Raw genomic sequence first — 14548 nt, 5'->3', positions numbered from 1 at the left:
TATATATATATATATATATATATATATATATATATATATATATATATATATATGTATATATAAATACATACATACACAGATACAGTATGTATTCATGTGCTTTATTCCTACACTGATGGGGAAGAAAAAAGCACATTAAGATTCAGTGGTGTTATCTGCCCAGCCCATTTCCTGCATTAGGACATTGGGTCGCCACAAAAAGACTTGGTAATAGTTCCAGGGAGCAGTGACAAGGGAAGCACACGCATGAACTCCATAGCCCTGGATGGGAGCAGTCATGATACCTGCTGGCTTTTTATTGCTGCTCTTCATCTCAGGTAAGTGTGACATTATATCCTGCACTTTCTATAGCAGATCAAGTTGTTCCCTGAGAAATATTAGAGGCAATATGCTAAAGTGGAGTCTGAGTCGTGGTAACTCTGAAAAGCTTGAAACAAGGCAAGTTGACTTATTTTTCCTTTATTTTTTTAGATGTTTCACCTTCCATCCAGGGTTCATCCTCCTTGCTTTGTTTTTAACATCTGAGAATCTTCGTAGAATATTAAATTAAGAGTTAGTGGTGAAGAAGAAGACACATATTGATTCTCATATTGAACTTAATGAGTTTATTATTAATTTCTGTGTAAGGTTAAAAAAACAAAAAAAAAACAGCATATCAGTATTTAAACTCCCTATATATATATATATATATATATATATATATATATATATATATATATATATATATATATATATATATATATATATATATATATATATATATATATATATATATATATATATTGATTATGATCATGTTAAGCAGCCTAATTTAAAATGTGAATGTCTTTTGAGAAAAGTATTAATTACATGTAAGTGTGCATAATTGATAATTAGTGTGCTGATGACATAAAGGAGTCCCGCCAGCTCCTATCTCATAATGGCCTCTTAGTGACCACAGTCCCTGGCTGTTATCGTTGATATGTGAAGGCTGGTGTATTTTACGGTTAGATCATGAATTTAGGAGAGGTAAATACCGACCCAAGAGAAATTCATCTCATTTTAAGTACTGGATGCACTTTAATGTGTCTCGTCAGTGGATATTCCTGGACTGAGTCGAGGCAGATGACTGCTCTCTGGATCTATTTATTTATTTTTCCTCTTCACTTTTCCTTTGGATGTTTTCATGATACCTGGATGTTGAACTTTGATTCAACTGGAATGACTTTCATTGTTATAACAGATTGAAAAACAATTAACTAGATTAAATGTAAGTATATTATAATGGAGCTTGTCTGGAGGCGACTTCTGTTGTGAACTGGTACTATCTGAATGACGGGAACTGAACTGAAATGAAATCAGTTGACTGTATAATTGGTGTAATTGGCTTTAATGAATGTTGCCTTTTTGTGTCTTTGCAGTTGATGAGGTTTCATCTGAGAAAAACTGCAGTTACCAGGATGTTTTGAGCTACTTAAACCTGACAAGAAACAATGAGCTGTACTTCATGACCCGGCCTGTGAAGAACTACAAACAGCCCACCGTGGTTTCCCTGGAAGTCCTGCTCTATGCCATCCTAGACGTGGTAAATAGTGAAAGCTTGATCTGTCATAGTTACAACACTACAAGGGTGTGACTCCGGCAGCACATTAGACTGCAGTAAACGTCACCTGTTGTCCTTCTTACCTGCGTGAGCTTTCTCTGAGTTCACCTTCCACCACACAGACTACAATATTCATATCAACAGTGCCGGTCCTGCATACAGGTGCATTCCAGCCCAGTTAGATCACTGCATATCAAGCTCAGGTGAAGATGACTACGTTATCCAAGAGGGGTAATGTTTCGCTTGTCTGTGTGGCTCTTCTCCGGGCTGCACCCGATCTTTAAGACCCAGAAACTGGATGGACGCTAGCTTGAGCTTGTGGGTTAATGGAGTGTAGGAAGTTTCAGCAGTGCGACGCAAAACATGACTCCAAGTACAGAATAAACTTACCAGCATCTCTAACGCTCACTTGTGGTGAGGAAAAACATCTACTTCATTGCCCTGACAGTAGCACATTTTCTTGGTCTCGATAGATGTGATAGGGTTGCCACCCGTCCCGTAAAATACGGAATTGTCCTTTATTTGAGAAAAAAATGTTGCGTCCCGTATTGAACTAATACGGGACACGATTTGTACCGTATTTTCATCAACTTTTACACCATATTCTAGTTGAATTATTGAAATAAATGAACCTTTACACCATATTCTAGTTGAATTATTGAAATAAATTAACTTTTACACCATATTCTAGTTGAATTATTGAAATAAATTAACTTTTACACCATATTCTAGTTGAATTATTGAAATAAGTTAACTTTTACACCATATTCTAGTTGAATTATTGAAATAAATTAACTTTTACACCATATTCTAGTTGAATTATTGAAATAAATTAACTTTTACACCATATTCTAGTTGAATTATTGAAATAAATTAACTTTTACACCATATTCTTCACCTGTAGGCTATATTATACATCTGGGCTGATGTGGACATACATAGCATAGGAGGATATTTCAGTTGCTAGTATGGTTGTCTGTCTGTACAGTCATGCAAGTTCAATGCTATTAAAGCACTTTAAACTTTAAATCAAAGCATTTAGTTTTTTCATATAAAATAAACACATTTTTATTCAGTTTAGAAGTTTTGGGGCTTTTTTTTGGCTCCTGCACTGCTGAAATCAGGGCGTCCCTTATTTCTATTTCTGAAAGGTGGCAACCCTAAGATGTGATATGGGCACCGGTCAACTATAATGTTATAACCACTGTCAGGTAATGTCTGTAAACACTGATCACAGTGCACACCTGCAGTTTTTTATAGACCAATGACATGCTCACCATAGCAACAACATTCCTGTGCAGTAGCCATCTCCCCCAGAAGGTCAGAGGTGGGCCAAGTGGGGAAGTGAGCGCAAGGAGGACCAATCAATACTTGACCAACTATCGGTTAGATTATTTTCTGCAGCAGCCTGGTAGAAAGTTTATTAAGCCCCTAAGTGGCCCAACACCACACCAGGGCAAGATCAGACACTGCACGGCGGCATTAGAGATACCTGAGGGACATCAGCATCATTGGTGAGGGTGAGATGATGCTCTTCTCCCCTCTGTTTTCCCTCTCTTACTGCCTCCCAAGTGGCGATAGCTTCATCAACAAAAACTGTCCAACACTCCACTTCGAGGCTTCACTTTGAAACACTTTAGTCGGCGTGTTTGACGTGAACTCTTTCGTTTCCAGTCTGACATGATTTCCCCTCATTTTACTTATTTCCAGGTTGAGAAGGACCAGAAATTCATCCCTTATGTTTGGACCGTCATGGTGAGTCCTTTCCTCATTCAGTCAGTGTTGCAGCTTTATCAAGAATCTCAGCATTTCCATTTCTTTCTTTATTATTTGCAGAGGTGGCACAACGACTACATTTCCTGGAATCCAGACCAGTTTTGTGGAATTGACAACGTTTCTCTTCCCGCTGAGATTTTGTGGCAGCCGGACCTTACCATTGAAGAAATGTGAGTCTCATATTGCTCTGATGTCTTTACAATAATATGACTCAGTTTTGCAATTACGCCTCAGTAAAACAAGGCTGTGTTTACATCTGATATTGACTTTTTCAAGTGACGGAGGAGGACATAACTCATTTAGAGAGAGAGAAAGACAAAATGTGACGGTAACATATTCTCTCGTGTCAGCTCATTTCTTTCCATCACAAATCCTTTTCACTATTTTTTTTTCTTTTTTTTTTTTAAATAATGACAGACTCGTGATATAAAAAGATATTTTGGTTTGGATACGGCATAATAACCGAAGCATTTGGACTCTAGTTCACTTTACTTCTTAAGAAGCCAGTCATCATGTTAACATGCCTCTGCAGACATTAACTGCCTCTTATACTTCCATCAATATCCAATATTGATATCCAGTTTCCAATTTCATTAATATCAATAATGTATGGATGTGTTTAGAAAGTTCAATGCAACTGTACATTATTAATAATCTTTCATGCTTGCTGGAAGCTGCTACTGAATAGACAGAAGAGGTGTTTTAAAAGTGTCACCAGATCTTTCTGGAATAATAAAACTGGATTATTAAATGGTGGAAAAGCCTGAATTTGACTTGTTGAAAGATACAGTCAGTACCTCTGTCGGATGTATAAAACAAAGAACTTATGAGCAGAAACTCTGGGGTTTGTAAAGAGTCGTGAAGCTCTCGTCTGCTCCAACAGGACAGAGAAGGACCGAGCCCCTCCAAGTCCTTATGTCACCATCAACAGTGGGGGCGTCGTTGAGCTGCAGAACGACCAGGTGCTGGTGAGCACCTGCAGGATGCACATTTACAACTTCCCCTTTGACATCCAGAGCTGCAACCTTTCCTTCAAATCTGTCATACACACCGGTGAGAACACATTTACGATATTATTGTAGACACCAAGCTGCTATGTCTTAGCGCCACACCGACAGGTTCTGCAACAATAAGGGGGAGCCAGTGAATCTGAACCCAGAGAAACAGAGACCAGAGGTTTTGGTTAACTATTTTATTCCTACTTTTTGTATTAAGAACAGCACAGAAATAAAATACTCCTTTTTAAAAACCAAAACCCCATAAAATAAAAATGTCTTCACAGATCAGAATAAGATTTTCTTGCACTGATCAGTTAAAAGAACTCTTGAACCGCTTGAACCTCGCCAGTCTAATCCAATAAAACTGCAGCCGTCTCGTTATGGACTCAGATCCAGTGTGCAGCTGTCCCTCGCTAGGGCGTTCCCTCGTGTCTCCACCCTGTAAATACAACAAACACTGACAAGAAACCAGAGGTGACAAGTAACGAAGTACAAATACTTTGTTACCTTACTTAAGTAGAAATTTTGGTTATCTATACTTCACTGGAGTAATTATTTTTCGAAACGACTTTTTACTTTTACTCTTTACATTTTCACGCAATTATCTGTACTTTTTACTCCTTACATTTTAAAAACAGCCTCGTTTCTATTTCATTTCAGCCTTTAAAAAAAAACTATCCAGTTAAATTGCTCCATCCGGATAGAGTGAATTTGGTTATGGTTGTGGCACAAATGTTCTTGTCCAGTTTTGTTCTTACATCCGTTTTCCCTAGATTCCTGCAACTAAACTTGGATGTACATTCCAATAAAGGTTAGGATAAATGATAACATGCCTCTGAAGTTTGACTTTTTGCACCATTACAATACTTATAGGCAACTAGTCATCATATCTCCTGCTCTCTGAAACACATGCTAATTCTCAATAGTACACATATATGGTTCTTTAATCTATTTGCATTATACTAAGATGCATTCATTTTCAATGGCTTTTGTCCTTAATGGCTTTTTTCCCCCTTACATTACTTTTACTTTTATACTTTAAGTAGTTTTGAAACCAGTACTTTTATACTTTTACTTGAGTAAAAAACTTGAGTTGATACTTCAACTTCTACAGGAGTATTTTTAAACTCTAGTATCTATACTTCTTCCTGAGTAAGGAATGCGAATACTTTTGACACCTCTGCCAGAAGCGTTGTCCACAGAGCCGTCCAATCTCCTCTGCTTAAGGTGCACCCAGCAGATGTCAGTGAAAACGACACTCACAGATGCAGGCAGAGTTCCACCTCTGCCTCCTGTTCAGCGGACATCGGGCTAAAGGCGACTTAAAGGGGACCTATTATGAAAAACATGTTTTTTCTTGCTTTAACATATATAAAGTGGTCTCCCCTCAGCCTGCCAACTCAGAGAAGGAGGAAAGCAACCAAATTCTGCAGTGTCTGTACAGCCGCCCGGATGAGCCGTCCAGTGTCACGTGGCTTCTACAAGCCGTTCAGAATCTGCTCCTGTCGTGACGTCACAACGGGAGCAGAGGTTTGGCCTCCGATGCGTGAAACCACGCCCACAACTATGACACTGTGTAACTGCATGCGAGCCTCCGACTATCGCTTTGCACTGCGTGACATCGGACGCTCTCTGTCCATCTCCCTCCAGCAGCTGCCAATTCATTGAGATTTTTGTTGTGAAATGAGGAATCATAGAGATAACTTCTCATTTCAATTAACTGGATCAGCCGTTCCTCATCCATGACCGTTTCCTACAGCGCTTTCAGCCGACTTTCAACGCGAACGACAGGAATAAAAATAGAAGCAGGGCGTACGACAAATGTTCAGCTCAAAACGGCGCGCCGCGTCACTGCGGCCAGTTAGGACAGTCCAATAGAAAATAAAGCAATGGAATTGATTTTGTCGCTGAAGCTCGCATCGCATGCATGACACGGTGTAACGGGTGATTTAGGGTTCCGCGTTGCACGTCGATTTAACGCAGAACCATAATTCAGGCTTAACTCTGCCGGCTGGAGCTTCCGCCATTTTTTCATAGCGGTGTATCACGTCATTCAGGCAGCCAATCAGCACAGTGCCTCATTATCATAGCCCCGCCCACTCTGAATCCCTCATAGATAATGAGGTTAGAAACGGTAAAGATAAAGACATGGCCCAGAGGCTGAATTTCTAATTTATATAGAAAAAACAATCAAAAGCTTGTTTTTAAGACATTCAAGGCCTGTTTAAAATGGACATTAAATGCCATAATAGGTCCCCTTTAAGAGACTTGAGAGAATTAATGATAAAATGAGGGCTTGTAAATCTCAGCTTCATAAAAGCAACTTTACATGCTCTTATGGGACGGTCTCAGCTGAAAGTTGCAAAAGGTCATTTAACAGTTGGACATGTTCCAGTCAGGAAAAAGTATTAAGCCACTTTACTCTCTCTTACTGTGAGTTGCCTTCACAGTTCGAATCAGCACCTTGTCCATCTCTCTTTTCTCTCTTTTCTCACTTAATTCCAGACTTGCTTTAGCTGCTTCTTTATAGCCAGAAGCACATTCAAATTACCACTTCAAGACCTATATGTTTCTTTTATTTTTTTCTTCTAATACATCCCATTTTAAGGTAAAGGTAAGGTAAAGTAGGATGCTGAGAGGAATTCTTAAACAATAACAAAAACCACACCTCCAGAGCAAAATAACACACAAACCCGCACCAACAGTTATCTACTGCAGCGTCCCGGTGTGATAAGATGTAGCCCAGTATTTCTCCGACCACAGTCATTGGTACTTGCGTTCGTGTTAAATGTCATCTGTTGCCGTTGAAGTGCTGTTCCAGGGTGTTCAGTTCCAAGCCCCCAGTTTTATTGAGGGTGCATCCATGGTGGCAAAATATCCCAGACTGCATTTTGCACGAACAAAAAGCCGCAATGACAAAAGAAAAGGAGTAAAATAGCAATAAAAGAGTTATAACATAGATAATAAGATGTTTTCATGCATACATATAGTTCTTCTACATTCAAACTTGTGATTGAGTTATCAAGGTAGAGCTAATTAAAAATCTTCCCCATGTTTTCAGATTTTTTTATGCCTCCACCAAACTTTTATTTGTTTTAACAAAAACATACTGTACCTTAACCCTTTAAAAACACATATACATGTTTATTTCGTGTTTAATTAAATTCTAGATGTATTGTCCAGCTGACCTGTAGTACCAGCAGGTACACAGCTTCTCTTCCTTAAAAAAAAACAACACATTTTTAAAGTTTTTATCACTCAACATGGAGTACATGCAACTAGGGATGGGAATTGATAAGATTTGTATGATTCTGCTTCAATTTTCTATTCTGCTTAACGATTTGGTTCTTTATCGATTCCCTTATCGATTCTCATTTGGGAAAAAAATGACAACACAGAGGCAAATGGCACTAATATGATAGGCAGTGTTCATTAGGTAATTAGTTACCTGCAGTATTATTAACCAAGGAAATGCTAACGTTGCTGATGCTGGTGCTGGGTTGAGAATTACTGATGTTGGTCCGGAGCGGATCGAAAACGTGACATTCATTAATTGTTAATGCATGGTGCGCAAATGTTGTTGCATGTTGGTAGAATTTCCTCCCCCGACGAAAAATATCCACTTGGCAAGTATTGAAAGTCACCCTGTTGTCGTCTTTTTTACTGAAAGGTGACCAGACTTTCGAGCCTTTGTATTGCTTGGGCGCCATGTTTACTATTGACTGCTGGCTTATGCAACGTACGTGATTACATCATTCGTACCCCCTGGAATCGAAAAGGGAATCGTTTGCAAATTTTGCAAACAATTCCAAGGAATTGAAACGCTGGGAACTGGTTCTGAACAAGAACCAGTTCTTGATTCCCATCCCTTCTTGCAACAGAACGAAGAGAAATCTGTCAGGATGCAGCAACTGTGAGAGACGCCACCATCCAACATGATGGACATTTTTTGGGGGGGGGTCCAGATGACACATCTGCAGAAAGACTGAACTGTATCGTCCCGTCTTCCAAAGTACTTTCTCTGTTTGAACTATTAATCACTATTAATTTGATCCAGATGTGTTTAAAAGGAAACTTATTTCCCAAGCAGTAAGCTCCTATACTGCTTTCATGATCAGAAATGCCTTTGTTTTTCATGTTCTTGGGCATTGAGCTTATTTCCTGCACCAGTGTAACCTGTTGGTGTTACTGATGTGATCTTTACTTCTGCTTTCCTGCAACGCTGGTCGAGCCCGCTGAGTATACAAGGGACAAGCTCACATAAATATTGCAGGAAACAGCAAAAAGTCCAGCTGACCACCAGAAAGACCACCAATTTTCTAAAGATGAGATGTTTTACATTTTAATCCCAGGACACCTATTCAATAATTTAAATACAATTAATTGAATAAAACTGAATTGAATTGAACTTAACTACACACAAATACTGTACTTTAATGTGAGATATTTATTATTAAAGTTGGAGAGTGACTGTTGTGTTCTGTGCAAATGCTCATCCCATCCTTCCTTGGTTCAGAAAACCACTTCATAGTACTTTCTTTTCCTCAGCCAGGGACATCCGGCTGTACCCGAGTGACAACTCATCAGAGGCCACCGAGTGGTCTCGTGAGGTCATGCGGACTCAGTACGAATGGCTGTTCCTGCACATGGCGGTCACCACCAACAACGCCAGCAGTCCAACTGAACAGGATATGATCATTTACACCGTACGTACAGTTAAACTCTTGGACCCAGAAACTCAGACATCTGAATATTCAATCATTAGGAGGACATATGCTTTTTAATTTGAGCTTCTTGATTCTTCTTTTCTTTCTGGTTATATAAATAGCTAATTTCAAAACTCAGCACGGCCAGTGAGCCATTCAAAGCCTTCCACCCAGCCCCCATCAACTCTTCCCCCCCACAGAGAACAACGCTTTAAGTGTTTTTGTTATCTTCTAGTAAAGCTCCAGAGCCCATAAAACTGTATTCAGTCCAGCTAAACTCAATAACTTAATACTAGCTATGTTAAGTGCAAAAAGCATAATATGTTTTCTTCAAATCTGATTTTTCAGATCAAAATGAAGAGGAGGTCTATTCTATACATTGTCAACTTCCTGCTGCCTGTCCTCTTCTTCCTGTGTCTGGACTTGGCCTCGTTCTTGATCTCAGACAGCGGAGGCGAGAAGCTCAGCTTCAAAGTCACTGTGCTGCTTGCCATCACAGTGTTACAACTTATTCTCAATGAAATTCTGCCCGCCTCATCTAACAGGGTCCCACTTATAGGTAAAGAAACTTGGTTATTGTGAATTCCCCCATTGTGGCAGAATAAAGTACTATCTTATATCTTGTCTTTTTGTGCTGCACCTCATAATACATGATACATATGTCCACATTGATGATGTCCCGTCTGCTCCCCTCAGCGGTCTACTGCATCGGGATATTTGCACTGATGCTGCTCAGCCTCCTGGAGACAATTTTGGTCATGTATCTAATAGATAAAGACTCTCATGACAACAAGGAAAATGGAAACCAAAGCTCAAAAGAGGAGTGTAGCAAACCCAGCTTCAACAACTGTCACACAGGTAAGTCCAGCTCTGGAGTTGAGCAAAATGTATGGCCCTAGTAGTTACTTCTTTCTGTTTTTCTTTCTTTTTTTTAAATTAAAATTAGGTTGATAATGCTTTTAAGGCCATATTAGCCCAGGATAACATGTGGAGTCCCCCAGGGTTCAATTCTGGGGCCTCAAAATGTGTTACCATAACTATGCAGATGACACACAACTCAATATAACCATGTCACCAGTTAAATGAAGGCAAAACAGAAATAACAGTGCTTAGAGTCAAAGAAGAATAATTCAAATTCAGCACTCAACTTCAAGCAGTAACGCTAAAAACAAACCAGATTTCTGGGACTGGTTCTGGACTTAGAACTGAACTTCAACAGCCACATTAAGACAGTAGTGAGGTCAGTTTATTTCCACCTAAAGAACATATGAAAGATTAAAGGACTGACGTCTCAGCAGGAAAAACTTGTCCAGCTTTCATCTTCAGCAGACTGGACCACTGTAAGAGCCAATCCAATTACACCCCTTACTTTCTACCACTAGCCCTCCTTCACTACCACTACCCCTAAAAAAGAAGCCACAGATTTTAGGGCACTTGAAATCTTCCCAGGGCCCTGTCCCAATAATACACCCACTTCCCCTACTTTTCAGCACCACCCCTAAATTTTGCTTGCTACTTCACTGCGTGGTTTACGTTCGGGTACGTTAGCGACTGCGTAGTTACGTTTGCACATACATCACACCATATCAGGAAGCCGAGAGCTAAAAGCTGCTTTATTTCAGCTGTAGCGCTGTTAATATGCCACTTTATTAAGTTTTAATATTTTTTCAGGCGTAAAAGTAACCGTTAAGATCCCCAACCTGGGCTCAGTTTATCCAAATAACGCCTGTTAAGAAATTTGATCCGATGTTTTCGGAGAAGAGCCGCCGGCTTGGAGCAGCAGCAGCAGCAGCTCACGGCCGGGTCAACCTGCGCCGTCGTCCCGGGTGAGAAACCTGCAGCTCTGTGGAGAATTACCGCTGGCTGAAATAAATCATTTAGGAAAATAAATGTTGGTTTAATAGATGAAATCTAACAGTTGTAGCTACGCCTGTTGAGAAATTTGCTCCGAAAATTTCGAGATGAGTACAGCCGGCTGCCGGCTCGGGAGCTGATTTATGGTTCCACGCTAAATCGACGCAGAGCCTACAGCGTAGGGTACGGCGTAGGGTACGGCGTAGGCTACGGCGTAGGGTACGGCGCGCGTCGCCGCGTAACCTACGCCGTAGGCTTTATTCTGGCGAGGTTTGAAAAAGACTTCGCAACAACAGGTGAGCGAGTGATTATGTACATTCACTGAGTGAATATTATGAAAGTAAAATATATATTTCTCGCTAGAAATGTAATCAAAATGCATTTTTATGCAGAAACTAACTCAAAATATTGATTTTATTCACTAAAAAATAAGAAATGTCCCCCATGTTTTTTTTTTTTGATTCAGTCCGCAAATGACGACGAAAAGCATTCTGGGAAATTTTTCTGGCCCTAGGTCAGCTAGTGAGCATTGGAAAACCCTCGATCCGTAGGGACAGATTCATACTCACTACTCCTAGATATGTGCACTCCCCCTAGGTGAAAAGAGGAATTGGGACACCACTACCCTCACGGGAACGCGCAAAATTTAGGGGTAGGAGAAAAGTAGGGCTAGTGGGAGTATTGGGACAGGGCCAAACACTGTTCTCAAGGGTCTCCCTAGAACCTCCATCACCCAGCTGAAGTTAGTCCAGAACACTGCTGCCTGAGTCCTCACTGAGACCAGGAGACCAGAGTCCTCACTGAGACCAGGAGACCAGAGTCCTCACTGAGACCAGGAGACCCGAGTCCTCACTGAGACCAGGAGACCCGAGTCCTCACTGAGACCAGGAGACCCGAGTCCTCACTGAGACCAGGAGACCAGAGTCCACACTGAGACCAAGAGAGTGGACCATATAACTCCAGTTCTTGAATCTTTACACGGGGTTCCTGTCTGTCAGAGCAGATGTTAAATCCTGCTGCTGGTTTATAAATCTCTGGATGGTCTTGGACCAAAACACGTCTGATCTCCTGGTCCATTATGAACCAACCAGAACCCTCAGGTCACCAGGGAAACACCTAGTTCTGTACCCGGAGTTAGAATAAAACATGATGAGGCAACGTTCAGCTTTTATGCTTCTCGCCTGTGGAACAAACTCCCAGAATGCATCAGGGCTGCTGAAACCTTTTTATTTCCTGCTGCATTTCAGTAATCCACCACAATCCACTTCAACCTTTATATTTTGCTTTTAAACTCTTTTTTAAATGCAATTTCATTTTTTTTTTTTTTTTATGTAAAGTAACTTTGAAATGTCTTGGACATGAAATGTGCTATACAAATAAACTTGCCTTGCCCTTGTAATACCACTGTCTCCCACTAGAGGTGATAAAAGTAATTGTAGTGTTTGGTCTACATGTATTCAAATGAAGAAGAGGATGTTCTGCTGGTAAAAGGGGATATTCTATTCACATCTGTCTGGAGTACCATCAGCACAGATCACTTACCACAGGCCAAGTTTACAGAAGCGATAGGCAGCGTTGCAGTCTAGTTCATTCTAGTGGGTATACTTTGATTTTATTTCTCCCAAGGTCGTACACCCCTGTCCTGGAGCAACATCAGCGGCCCTCTCAGAGCAGTGACTAAAACAAGAACTGCAATGCTCATTAATGCACAAATGCACCAACACATAACTGAGATTCCTGAAAGAATAGTGATGTGTTATTTAAATGTAAATGTATCCTAAGCAACAAGCTATGTAACAGCCATTAACAGCTTGACTTTAACAGTTAAACAGCCAGTGACAAGACAAGTTTCAAATAAGGACAAATGAATGAATGAATGAATTAATGAATAATATACAAATAAAGTTTCAGCAATCAATTGCAAAATATGGTGCAAACTACACAAACTTCCCTGTAGCTCGATAAGGCAACTGGAGATTTTTAACCAACTTTGTATCGACACATCATGAGCATCAGAAAAATGTAAACAATCTGAACAGTCATGCACGAATTACATCACCGCTCAACACCTCAACTTTAATAACTATCAAACTCATGATTTTAAAACAATTTGCTCACTTTAACATCATTATGATTACTTAGATTCCTGTGTGGTCTTGGCCCAGAAGCCCTGGAAAGAAGACTCTTAGAGGCGACCCATGTCTTGTTCCACCTGGACAAATGTCTTGTCATAGTGCTCTTAGGGTGGGGTAAAAGGGGAAGGTGGTGAACTTGTGACGGGGTCCATTTACCAGGCACAGCGATAGTGTCAGCAGGCTCCCTATGAAGTAAAAGTTGTGTCACAAAACCATGTTGATACGTATCTTTGTGCATTTTTCAGTGGTTATATGGAATTCAGGACCTTTCTTTGTGGGTATAGGGGGTTTACCTGTGTATCATGTAGACCCTACCACTGCTGCCAGGGGTAAATCAGTGAGCTGTTGGTGGTTGCCCATCAGCATGCGATCATTATGTGTAAACAATTATTGGCAGTCATTAATTATCGTGATACGCTGACCCTACATGGTCTGGAGTGGTATCACACACAAATGCCTTTTTAAAAACAACACAAGCATGAAAAAAAAACACTTTTTAACAACACTGATGAAAGGAACGGTACAGCTAAGTGTTAAAAAATCACTTTCTTTCAGAGCTGCACAAACAGATTCAAAGTGGATATATGTATGAGCTGCCTGCTGATGAAACTTCATCTGAGCTGCTGTCAGCTGCCAAAGAGGTTTGAATTTAATTAAGATTTCTATTAATGTCTTGATGAAAATGTGAAAGACTGTCCTCAACTCTGTGAGCTATTCTGTTAAACCCTTTCTCAGTGCGACGGCCAAAGACAGACAGAGGAGAACCATATCTTGAAGAGGCTTTCAGATGATCTGAGGGAGATGGAGAAAGCATTAACTCTGCTCCTCAACACCCAGAACCAAGAGAACAACCCTGGGTATTGGACCCGAGTGGCTCAAAGGGTCAACAAAGTTTTCTTCATTTTCTATGTCACAGTGATCGGTGTGTTTTTGCTCTTGATGTTCTCAAGGTGGAGCAGTATTTAAGGGTTGAGAGGGAATCGTTTCCGCATAATGAGGACTTGAGTTTCAAGTAACTCAGAACCTTCAAGCAGATAATGGAAACCGATGTTTGTCCATAACACACAGACGGACGGTCTAGTGAGCAAATATAGTATTATAAAATATCAATTCCTCCCTTATTTCCCCTTGTTTACTACCCATCCATCCATCCATCCATCCATCCATCCATCCATCCATCATCTATATCCAGTTCTCCTTGTTCAGAGTCACGGTTCTGCCTGGGCCTGTTACAGCTGTCCTAGGTTGAAAAGCAGGGTGCATCCTGGACAGATTTCCACTCAATCATTGTGAATATATGACTATATAATGTTTTATATTTTGTCTTTTTTCAGTTAGCACACGCCAGGCTCCGTAGATAGTGGGTAACGGTAAGAAAAAGTGAAAGATGGTGCCCACTTATCACTTCTCGGTCTTTTCTTTGGCCAAAGTATCTTTGTGACATTCACTTTTATGAAACTTTAATTTTTTTGTTTACTATTTGCCAGCACCTTTAGG

The 14548-nt window shown here is 40.3% G+C and overlaps 1 protein-coding gene across 1 annotated transcript; it reads left to right on the top strand.

The window, feature by feature from the left end:
* Positions 1-277: 277 nt before the first annotated feature.
* LOC133419593 (5-hydroxytryptamine receptor 3A-like) lies at positions 278-14201 on the top strand. The gene is made up of 10 exons (XM_061708846.1): positions 278-317; positions 1401-1564; positions 3293-3337; positions 3419-3528; positions 4242-4411; positions 8905-9062; positions 9411-9621; positions 9759-9920; positions 13607-13692; positions 13787-14201. The coding sequence occupies exons 1-10, from the start codon at positions 278-280 to the stop codon at positions 14015-14017; spliced, it is 1377 nt and encodes a 458-aa protein (XP_061564830.1). The 3' UTR covers positions 14018-14201.
* Positions 14202-14548: the final 347 nt, after the last annotated feature.

The sequence above is a fragment of the Cololabis saira genome, chromosome 19 (assembly GCF_033807715.1).
Source record: "Cololabis saira isolate AMF1-May2022 chromosome 19, fColSai1.1, whole genome shotgun sequence".
NCBI classification, from domain to species: domain Eukaryota; kingdom Metazoa; phylum Chordata; class Actinopteri; order Beloniformes; family Belonidae; genus Cololabis; species Cololabis saira.
Note: the sequence above shows the minus strand (reverse complement) of the source record. Positions and strands in the feature narration are given on the sequence as shown.

Coding starts and splice junctions, on each gene's coding strand:
- LOC133419593 (XM_061708846.1), top strand. CDS start 278: ATGATACCTGCTGGCTTTTTATTGCTGCTCTTCATCTCAG. Junction 1,565..3,292: donor TCTATGCCATCCTAGACGTG/GTAAATAGTGAA, acceptor ACTTATTTCCAG/GTTGAGAAGGACCAGAAATT. Junction 9,063..9,410: donor AGGATATGATCATTTACACC/GTACGTACAGTT, acceptor CTGATTTTTCAG/ATCAAAATGAAGAGGAGGTC.